Source organism: Ursus americanus, chromosome 18 (genome assembly GCF_024610735.1).
Source record: "Ursus americanus isolate L20-20 chromosome 18, mUrsAme1.1.p, whole genome shotgun sequence".
NCBI lineage: Eukaryota > Metazoa > Chordata > Mammalia > Carnivora > Ursidae > Ursus > Ursus americanus.
In genome coordinates, this window is record NC_142144.1 from 11,393,107 (window position 1) to 11,403,794 (window position 10,688).

Genomic DNA, 10,688 nt, shown 5'->3' on the forward strand with positions numbered 1-10,688 from the left:
CATGTGACCCAATGCCTGAAAAACCGCTGAGCTGACCAGACCACCCGGCAAGGTTCACTGTCATTCTCAAGAGACCCCGGGCTTCTTGAAGCCACCGCCCAACCCGCCTGGCCTGGCCAGGAGAGCTGACCCGAGAGAGAGAGTGGTTTGTGAGCTCTTAGGTGAGGTTCCCTCCTCCCCCTCTCGCCCCCCAGGCCGTCACACCAGCGTGGTCAGGCACTGGATTTGACAGGGCTGCAGACCACAGCAGCCTGGTTTGAGGAAGCCAAGGTCCAGTCCAGCACAAAGGCTCTTTGCTCTTGCGTGAATCCAGACATTCCCAGCAGGTTTAGTGGCGTTCAGCTGCTGTGCCGAGCTGTGATCTCTGCTTCCTCGTCAAAGCCAGAGGAGGAGAGCATGCTGCTTGCAGGGGTGTCGGAAGGGCGTTCAAGATGGATTCAAGGGACACCAAAGAGCTTCATGGAGTTTGACTCAAGCAGGGGTGCGCATCCCCCTCGTGCACGTCTACCACCAGCCCGGCTAACAGGAAAGCGAGGGCCCTGGCCTGGAATCCCTGCTTGTCGCTTCCTGGCCAGGGCATATGGTCACATCTCTCTCCCTCACGGTGATTCCCGGGGCTCGGCCAGCACTGGTCTGCTCCCAACAAGCACCTCTCGCTCGGGAGTGTGGATGGATGGACAGATGGATGGATGGACTAATGACAGGCTCATTCTCTGTGAAGTCAGTGCAGGGAAGCCTTCAGCTGGGCTGTTGGGAGGGGTGGAAGTCACCTGTGTGAAGCCCCTGGCACAGCGGATGTTACTTCAAACGTTTTCCCCGAGACTCCTGCCTGTTCCTCTACACCTAACACCCTCACCCCCAGATGTGGTCCTGTTCTACGGTCTCAGCACCTCGGAGGACACTTTCGTACTGCAGCCAGAAGCTGACGGAAGGGACAGGTGCCGTGCTGGGGCTCCAGAAAGATGGGTGCGACGGGTGGGGCTTGCCCCGTCTCCCCCACACACTGGCTTCCCTTCCCGTGACTGCAAACCCCCATTGCACTAATGTTGTGCCACAGGTGGGGATAAAGAGAAGGATGAGCCAGGCCCCTGCCCTCGAGGAGCTGCACTCAGAACTGCAAGAGGTAAATGATATCGATGAAGTGCTACAACACGCAGCCCAAGGGGAAGCGGACTCCCTCTAGGGGGAGCACTCCCGCCGGGAATTCCAGGAAGGCTTTCTAGAGCGCCAAGTGAGCCAGTCTTCAGACCGGAGAGCAGTCAGTGCCTGAGGCGGAGACGACCGGAGGTCTGTAGGGTGTGTCGGGGAGGGCAGGAGGAGGCTACAGAGGTGGACAGCGCTAGGCGTACAGCACGGTGTCTACCCTGCATGGAGCTTGGACCTGGCACTGCCTCTCCGCAGCCTTCACCCCTGCCCACCCAGCATATTCCACAAGCTCCCCAGAGGGGAGTCTGAGGCCAGGGTACCTGTCCACTCCTCCACCCCTCCTCACCTCCTCACCTGCCCAGGAGAGCCGTCCAGTGCTCGAAGTGAGTGCATCCCCCTAACTTTTAAGCAGTTGAGTAAATCATTCTGTGAATGTCTGAACATTATTGTTCCTAACACTTAATGGGTACTCACCACACAGCCAACTCCGTCGACATCGCTATTTGGAGCCGTGGATGTGCAGGGAGAGTGACAAGGTTGGGTCTGTGATTCTCAGCAGGGTTCCAGTGGCTGTGCAGAGGGGCCCTTCGGCTGCGCCGTGTTTTCTGTCCCAGGGGGTGTGGCAGGAGCCTGGCGGCCCTGTTCTGTGAGTCATGTTTTCCTGCCCTCTCTCCTGAGTCCGGAGGAGACCACTCCACCTAAGCCGATGCTCTCTGTGGTCCAGGAAGAGCCCAGGCCCTACCATCAAGGTAGGCGGCCTGGGCAAGGAGAGGAGCCCAGTGACCTGCCTCCTCCCTATGCCTGTGTGCGACCCTGGCCAAGTGGCTTCCCACTCTGAGCCTCGGTCTCCACTTCAGTATTATGAGGACAAAGCTCTTAGCCTGCCTACCTTCCAGGGATGACACAGGAATGAAGGGTCTAGGCTGGCATGTGCCAGGGAGCTCCGCAGCGCTGGGAGCCAGCCCTGGTTCTACTTATAAAAGACTAGCATATTCCTGGCGACAGCTGGCTTAGCACCCGTGATGGCAGATGACAGCACAGCCCACTCTCCTGGTCCCTCACCACCCTCCAGTGTGGTTGCCATTCACTCTTTCAGACATGGTGGCCTTTCATGACATGAAACCTGGATGGAATCGCGTCGGAAAGCAGAGAAAGGAGCCCGCTCTGCCTGGGGGTGGTGAGAGAGGAGACTGCCCCCCACTTGGGCACCCCTACACTTCCTGCCCCATCCTCTCACGAACTTCACCACTGCCCCCGGCGGATCCTTGGGGCCTGCCCAGCCCGGTGTGCGGGCCCAAACAGTGGGGGGCCAGATGTGACCCGAGCTTGCCGGTCCGGCGCCCCTCTCCCAAGCCCGCGCCGCTCAGGGGCCCTGGCCGGTGTATAATTCATGGCGGCCGCGCGGACTTTCTCGGGGCTGCGCGGTGTTTGTTTATAGAGGTAGAGCTCACAGGTGGCTGACAAGGGAGATGTATTTTTTATAACAATGAATATTTAATTTCCACATCACAGATGAAAAAGACTCTCTGAAGAGGCGTGTGAGAGAGACTCCAGAGAGCAGCCGCTAATCAGAAGAGGGCCTTCTAGCCAGAGCCCCTCCACGGGGCTCACTTTCTTCTTTAACTTTCTATTTTTATGTTTTCCTGATTATTGAAGTCCATATGCACATTGTAGAAAGTGTAGAAGACACAGAAAAATGAGAAGGGGCAGAGTGGGGGGAAGTCACCCCTAAGCCCGCTAGCTTTTGTCGACATGTATGTACAGCCCTTTCCAGTCTTTTTTCTCTGCTTTTTCCCACAAGTAGGGGAGAGAGAATGGAGTATAATTACAGTTCTGCGTCCTGGTGTTGAGATTTTTCTCTTTTATAAACGTCGTAGTTAATGGGCGGCTACTTCAGTCAAGTGAACTGTCATTCACCAGCCTCCTAGTGCTGGAAATGTAGCATGTGCCATGTTTTCATATTATAAACATAGCAGCGATGAACATCTTCGTGCATCATTCTTTGCTGTGTTTAGGGTTATCTAAAGGGAAGTGGAAGGTAGGAGGTCATAGGTGACTGGATCACACGTTATCTAAAGGGAAGTGGAAGGTAGGAGGTCATAGGTGACTGGATCACACGTTTAAGGCTCTCGACACCTACGGCACTCTCGGTTTCTTTCCTGTTTGGGACCAGCTGCCTCACCTCGGGGCCCGTCAGGCCTCGCAGGCCCTCTGGCCTTCTCCAGGGAGCCTATACCTCAGGGTGGCCGAGGGAGGCCAGGGCCAGGTGCTGAGCCCAGAGGCCCCCCTCCCACCCCGTCACGTGGAGTTCCGAGGGTGCCTCCTAACTGCCTCTTCTCTCTTGTCTTCCTCTGCCCCAGCCTAGTAAAGCCCTTGCGACACTATGCGGTCTTCCTGTCCGAAGACTCCTCTGACGATGAATGCCAGCGGGAAGAGGGCCCGAGCTCTGGCTTCACCGAAAGCTTTTTCTTCTCCGCCCCCTTTGAATGGTCTCTCCTTCCTTCTTCCATTTCTCTGAGCTCAGCTTGGTGATTCTCCTGGGCCGCGTGGGGGAGGGGGGCCGTTGCTGCTTGCCCTTGTGCGTGGGGAGGGCTGTCTGGAGCTGCTGCCTTCCGGTGCCCCATGCCAGCTCTTGGGGTGAGTGCCCAGGACGTTCATTCTGCCAGGCCCCGCAGGCTCTGTGGTGAGGAGTAAAGGGACGGGAGTGGCAGGGCCTACAGGTGTGAGATGGGAGTGTGCATCCCTGTCCCTTACCCAGGAGAGTGCACCTGACTGTTAAAGGAAGTGGTTGTTGATGCCCGAGTCCTCTTATTTCAGCACATCTCCAAAAACTATGGAGATGGAGGGTCAGATTTTAAGCTTTAAAAAAAAAAAAAGTATTGATATGGAACGTGTCTATTATTGCTGACAGATCCAGGTGTTTTCCTTATCTGCCTGACCGTAAGGTAATTTTTATTATTGTTTAGAGCCTGAGCCTCATACTAATTAAAAAGAAGGTTCATCCACAACCCAGTACCCCCCCCCCCCCAGTGTTAAGCTTTATCAGTTTCCCTTCCTTCACCAGTTCTCGCCCCTCCACCCACAAGTTTTTCGGGGCTGGGGTTGAGTGAAGGGACCACTTTTGTCCGTGGTTATTAACAAAGCTGAAGTGTCTCTGATGGGAGCCTTTGAGGGAAGAGCGCTGCCCTTTGCTGAACACCCACGGGGCCCACAACCACCATCTCCTAGAAGAGGGGCTTCTTCCCTCCATCCCCCTCCCAGTTCCCCTCCCTTGGCCTGGGCCTCTGGGTTCCTCAGGGCACCTGATAACCCGCCCCCCAGCTCTGCTCCTGCCATTGCCCCCCAGGGGTAGGAGGGTTCTGGCCCTTTCTGCCACCAGCTCACCTAAGAGCCCAGGCGTCAGCCCTCTCCTGATCTCCTCACTTAGAAAGTGGTGGCCTAAGTCAGTGGTGCCCGAGTTCACATGCCACCTTCTCTGTACATTGAATCTTCCTTTAAAATTTTTCTGTTAAAACTTCAATAAGTTAACTTTGTCCTAAGTAATAATATCTCGATATTATTGGCCTAATGTATCAATTATCATTTCTACTATTAGTTAAAATAAAGGTAGAATCATTGGAATAAGAAATGTTCATCCATGTGTCAACTCAAAATCACCTTGTGGGTAAAAACGCTCTGCCCCGGTGACATCCAAGGACTCCCCATCAGAGTCCAGGGGGTCTCCTCACTCTTTTTTTTAATTCATTGAGGCCTTAATTATTTAAATAGTGAATAACGCTCACTCCCTTAGCCAGGCCCTATGAAAAGTATAGGCTTTTGTGTGCGTGTGATTAAAAAGGAAGTGGCCCATATGTTAACTATACTAGAGTCAAATAAAAACAAATTACACAGGAAAAGCAAAAAAAAAAAAAAAAAACCAAAAAAAAAAAACCCCACCCATCTTAAGTCAAAATAAAATGGTTTCTTTTTAAAGAATACATTTCCTTCCTTAAGTGTAAGGAGCACACTGACTTTTCTTTATCCCCTTCATTGTGTTCATACTTGGTTCAAAGGTCTTTAATTCCTTGGTCAGATGGCTTAGAGGAAGTGGGGACTTTTGAAGTCTCTCATACTTGGTGTCCATGGCTACCTTTTGCTGTGTGGCATAGGGTGAGTTACTTAGCCTCTCTGAACTTGAGTGAGATAATGAAGGCTGATGGAGTCCTTACCAAGGTCCGGTCTGGGTCTGTTCGCTGCGCCCTCCACTCTGTTGGGTGTTCCCTGTCCTGGTTCCTGCACGTGGGCCTTTGGGACCAGCAGGGGGCGCCCTTCCCCCACTTTACCAGAGGCATGGTCAGTCTGCTGGGACATGGGCTGAGCCAACCCCAACCTTTACTAGAGTCAGGGTTGATCCAGGCACCATTCTCCACGTACCCAGTGGTGCCCTGGGGCTCAGGCTTGTGAGAAAGGAGAGTAAGAGAAACCTTTTATCACCCATGCCTGGGTCAAAGGTACAGAATGCTGTTGACAGCTTCTGTTAGTCGGGTCACATAATTACCACCCCCACCTGCAAGGGAGGTGCACTCTGGAATGGCGGAGAGGCTGAGGTTCAGAGAGGTTAAGAGACTTTCCCAAGTCCCATAGCAAGAGATGGTAAGACCAGAGCTAGAACAGGTGAGCGCAGGCTGAGACCCTCACAGTTCCCACTGGGGGTCCTGAGCCACCCGGGGCAGTTGCCCTGGCGAGACTTTCCCCAGCTCAGTTCCCTATGAGCCACAGGATGGTGGGAGTACAGAACGGGCTCCAGAATGAGCTGCCTCCTCCCTTTTCAGTCATGTCCTGTTCCTCATGCCTTGTCTGGATGGCCTGCAAGTCCACTAGCCAGTTATATGGTGTGTCCTGTGGTTTTTGGGGGAACTAAGTGGATCCCCCAGTGCAAATCAGTCCCACAGTGAGCAGTAGAACCCACATTCAGCCTCAGGTCTGGCAGAGTGCCACTGCCCAGACTCCAGCACTCGCAGGGACCCCAGGACACTGTCCTATCCCCAAGGCTCGTAGGCGTACTCCTCAAGGCCTGGAAGTTCCGGGGGTGGGGGTTGCTTGCGCGTCCTGTGGAGGCTCCGGGTGGGAGAATCAGCCTGCTCTGCCCCTCCCCGCCCCAGGCCTCAGCCGTACCGGACACTCAAGGAGTCAGACAGCGCAGGCGACGAGGCAGAGAGTCCAGAACAGCGAGTGCGGGAGCCCACGGGCCCTGCCCCCGCTCCGCCTGACCGGGCTGCCAGCATCGATCTTCTGGAAGACGTCTTCAGCAACCTGGACATGGAGGTCCCACTGCAACCACTGGGCCAGGCCAAGAGCCTGGAGGACCTTCGGACCCCCAAAGACCTGAGGGAGCAACCGGGAACCTTCGACTATCAGGTATGATGCCAGCAGGGGCGGGTACCTGCCAGGGCTGCTACTGTCCACACGAGGCAGGTACCCCCATGTGACAGTGAAGGAGACCGGGGGAGAAGCAGCGACTTTCCCAGGGTCTTCAGCCCATGCTCGGGGTCGTTCTGCCTGTAAACCCACCGGGCAGGCCAGCGCCAGTGATCACTTAGGAATGTTACACCTGGCGGAAATCGGCCCCTCACTTCCGTGTGCGTGTCAGACAGAGGCGTGCTGCTGCTCCGCCCCCCCCCCCCCAGGACCAAGTCTCCTCGGACAGCCTCGGCCTCAAAATTCCTGGGTTCTGGATTATTTGCGTGGGACCACTGATCCGTTGCGACTTGCAATCTGTCACATTCCTTCTCTGTGCCTGTTTCCCCACTTGCAAGTGGAGGCTGCTGACGGAGTCGCGGGGTCTGTGGGATTCCCAAAGCTCCCGTGGGCACCGTGATTCATGTGATTCTTGCGCGCCCTCCCGCTGGGAGTTAGCGTTCCCTGCTGCTGACGCCCAGGTTGCGTCGCTTGTGAGTGGCAGAGCCGGACAGGAACCCAGTCCTGTTTCCCTGCCAGGGGAACCCATGCCTCACTCGTCCTTGAGCTCACAGGTGATTAAAAGTGCCCACATGCTTTGAAGAGTGAAAAAGGCCTGGCCAATAGATGGTCAATAATGGAGGCATTTTCCTAAAACTGCTTGGCAACACCGACGTAAAAGGACAAGGGCTTTTTCTGGAATCCCTCTGCACAGTGAGAAAAAAGCCCGGCATGGAGTCTGGAAAGTGAGGAAAATAGTGAAGAGAGCCTGGGCTTGGCATCTGGACAGACCCGGGCTCTCTGCCGGTGACCTGGGCCCAGCCCCCAGCTGCCCTGAGTCCCAGGGAACCGATCAGCCACACGCCCGGAGTCCAGCAACGGGAGGGGCCTGGGGCCGGGGACTTGCTGCCTTCGAGTCTGTGCGGGTCAGTCTCTGGTCACTGCCTCCCTCGTTCTCTCCCACAGAGGCTGGACCTGAGCAGGAGCGACAGGAGCCGCGGGATGCCGGTGGCCTTGAAGCTCACCCACCCTTACAACAAGCTCTGGAGCCTGGGCCAGGACGACATGGCCATCCCCAGCAAGCCCCTGGCCGCCTCCCCCGAGAAGCCCTCAGCCCTGCTTGGGAACTCCTTGGCTCTGCCCCGCATGCTGCCAACCCAGGACAGCATCCTGAACCCCAGTGACAAGGAGGAGGCGCCTACCCCCACTCCAGGGAGCATCACCATTCCCCGGCCCCAGGGCAGGAAGACCCCAGAGCTGGGCATCGTGCCTCCGCCCCCCACCGCCCGCCCGGCCAAACTTCAGGCTGCCAATGCTGCGGCCCTCGGGGACTTCTCAGAGCAGCTACAGGCTGAGCGGGAAAGGCGAGCTCCCCTGAGCCCAGCCCCGTTCCCTGGGCTCCTCCCCAGTGCTGCCCCCCAAGGACCCACCGAACTGCTCCAGCCGCTCAGCCTGGCCCCCGGGGCCACAAGCACAGGCAGTGATGCCCTACTAGCCCTCCTGGACCCACTTAACACAGCCTGGTCAGGCAGCGCTCTTCCACCGGGCCCTTCAGCCCCAAATGTAGCCGCTTCATTCACTCCCCAGTTCAGCTTCCCCCCAGCAGGGACCTCCACCCCATTTCCACAGCCATCACTCAATCCCTTCATCTCATCTGTGCCCGCAGCACTGCCTGCCATGCCCCTGGTCTCCGCACCAGCCGGGCCTTTTGGGGCCCCTCCTGCTTCCCTGGGGCCAGCTTTTGCCCCCAGCCTCCTGCTGTCCAATTCTGGCTTCTGTGTCCCACACAGATCTCAGCCCAACCTGTCTGCCCTCTCCATGCCTAACCTCTTTGGCCAGATGCCCATGGGGGCCCACACGAGTCCCTTGCAGCCCCTGGGCCCCCCAATGGTCGCCCCTTCAAGGATCCGAACGTTGCCCCTGGCCCGCTCAAGTGCCAGGGCTGCTGAGGCCAAGCAGGGGCTGGCCCTGAGGCCCGGAGACCCCCCGCTCCTTCCTCCCAGACCCCCACAGGGCCTGGAGCCCGCGCTGCAGCCCTCTGCTCCTCGAGAGGCCAGAGACCCCTTTGAGGATTTGTTACGGAAAACCAAGCAAGATGTGAGCCCGGCCCCGGCCCCAGCCCCAGGCTCAGTAGAGCAGCTCAGGAAGCAGTGGGAGACCTTTGAGTGAGCCAGGCGCTGAGAGCGAGGGTGAGCGGGGCCAAGCGCTGCGCCTCCAGCCACTGTGCTCCCAGGCTAGCCGGCCCTGCTTCCCCTGCTGCTGTTTCTGCCCAGGTTCTGCTGGTGGGAAGGGATGGGACCCCTGTCTGCCGCCCCTCCTCCCCTACACACCACCCATCTCTGAGGTCTGGCTGCTAGAGAATGGTGCCAATTCTGGCCTGGGAATGGTCCCAGCCCCTGGGCACCCACCCCACCCTGCCACCACCCCCCTCCCCTGCACCCCTCATTAGGTTTTGCACTAAAGAGGTCAGCTGGGCGAATGATTGCCCCAGACCCAGCCCTATCCGCCTTCCCCCTGGAAACCTCCCACCAGGAGCCCCGAGGCTCCACAAGGCCTCTCCTCCCTAGCCCTGTTCTCTTGGCCCAACTGCAAGGTGGCCCTGCGCACCCCACCGGGACCAGCACAGGCATCCGTGGTAGCCTTGGCGTGAGCGCATCTGCACCAGACCCATGTGTGGAGGAGTTCAGAGTAAGGAGAACCTACCTGGCGGGGCATTTCCAACCCCTCTCTAGCAATACACACACTCGTTCTTTCTTTCGTCAGGCTTCACCCCAGCCCTCAACCTTCAGTTGTTTCTGGCTTGGTAGGGATTTGGGGCTGGGAAGTCCTTGGGAACCCTCTGATAGGCAAACACAGCCCCAGTCAGCCCTGTGTGGGGGCTGGGAGCACCAGCACTCTTGATTTGTAAAAGAAGAACAGCAACAGGTAAATCGAGTGCACTAGGAGGAGTCAAGCCAGCGTCCTGTGCTCTCCCTCTGGTCGCCGGGTTTCTCCAGGTCTCCAGTGTTACTCAGATGGGGCTCAGCCTCTTGTCGCCTGGGACTTGCAGGGGCAGAGCTGAGAAGCAGGCACCCAGATTTCCAACTGGGAAGACAAGCTAAATGCCACAGGCTGATACAGGAGGCCCAGCTGCCCAGGCTCCCTGGGTCAGGAGCGGGCAGGGGCGCTGAGCCCTTCTCCAGGTCTTGGCGGAGTGGACAAACTTGGCTTCTCGCAGCTTGGAGAGGGGAGAAGGGCCAGTAGCCACCCCCTCCCCTGCCCACGTAGCATAGAAATTCCTGAGGCCAACGTCACCAAAGCTCAGTTGAAATGTTTTGTTATTGTTTCTTTTATCTATCTTTTCCTTTTTACTTTATTGATTTGATGAATCTTAAAATTGACTAGTTTCAATAAACCGAGTTAAAATATGGCCCATTTAAGAAAACAACCCTCTGAGACATGCAGGAAATTGTGAGCATTTTGACCTGATTTCTCATTTCCTATTTGTGAGTGGTCAGACACACAGTCTCAGAGGTGTCTGACAGGGCAAGGGGGCTCCCGGAGGCCCCTCGAACCCCAGGGAGCTTTGTCCCTGTCTGAGGGACCTGTGTGGGTCTGTGAGGCCTGGAGGGCGGGCCCTGAGGTTCTCCGATGAGGGGTGTGAAGAGCTGCTGACCCAGCACAGCGCCCCTTCCCAAGTCAGTCACGGCCCCTTGGGCAAGTGGCTCGCAATCTTCAGAGTGCTCTCTGGCTGCTGGAGGGGAGGGGGGAACCACGTGATGTCTGGGCACATGGGCACCCCCAGGCCTCTCAGGGGTTTCCATACTGGTTCCAGATCCACCCACCCATCCTGGGCAGACCCCTAAGCCCCGTCGGGAAAGGGCAACCTCCCCTCCCCACCCCCGTAGGCAGGGTATGAGATGAGAGGTACGGGTGGGGCCCCGGGGAAGCAGAGCCCACCCCGTGGTCTGTCTCCCCGGCTGGGCTGGGGCTGGTGGCGAGCCCTCCATGTTCCCAGGAGCATTGTTGTCTCTTCACTTGCTGGACTGAATTTGCACCCAAGGATGAATGTTGCGTGTGCATTCAATAAAATCTTCTTGGGGAGAAGGTCGGTATCCCTGTGTCCT

At 57.2% G+C, this 10,688-nt stretch overlaps 1 protein-coding gene across 7 annotated transcripts in view; it reads left to right on the plus strand.

The window, feature by feature from the left end:
- The window catches only part of DENND1A (DENN domain containing 1A), a 489,116-nt gene extending 478,448 nt beyond the window's left edge, over window positions 1–10,668 (plus strand). For 5 of the 7 annotated variants that reach the window (XM_045790973.2, XM_045790976.2, XM_045790975.2 and 2 more), the window contains 3 exons: window positions 3,507–3,635; window positions 6,288–6,543; window positions 7,549–10,668. In XM_045790973.2, the coding sequence (XP_045646929.2) occupies window positions 3,507–3,635; window positions 6,288–6,543; window positions 7,549–8,751 (1,588 nt within the window). In that variant the 3' untranslated portion in view covers window positions 8,752–10,668. The remainder of the gene's footprint in view (window positions 1–3,506; window positions 3,636–6,287; window positions 6,544–7,548) is intronic. The other 2 variants (XM_045790978.2, XM_045790979.2) reach the window with 1 other exon arrangement.
- Window positions 10,669–10,688: the final 20 nt, after the last annotated feature.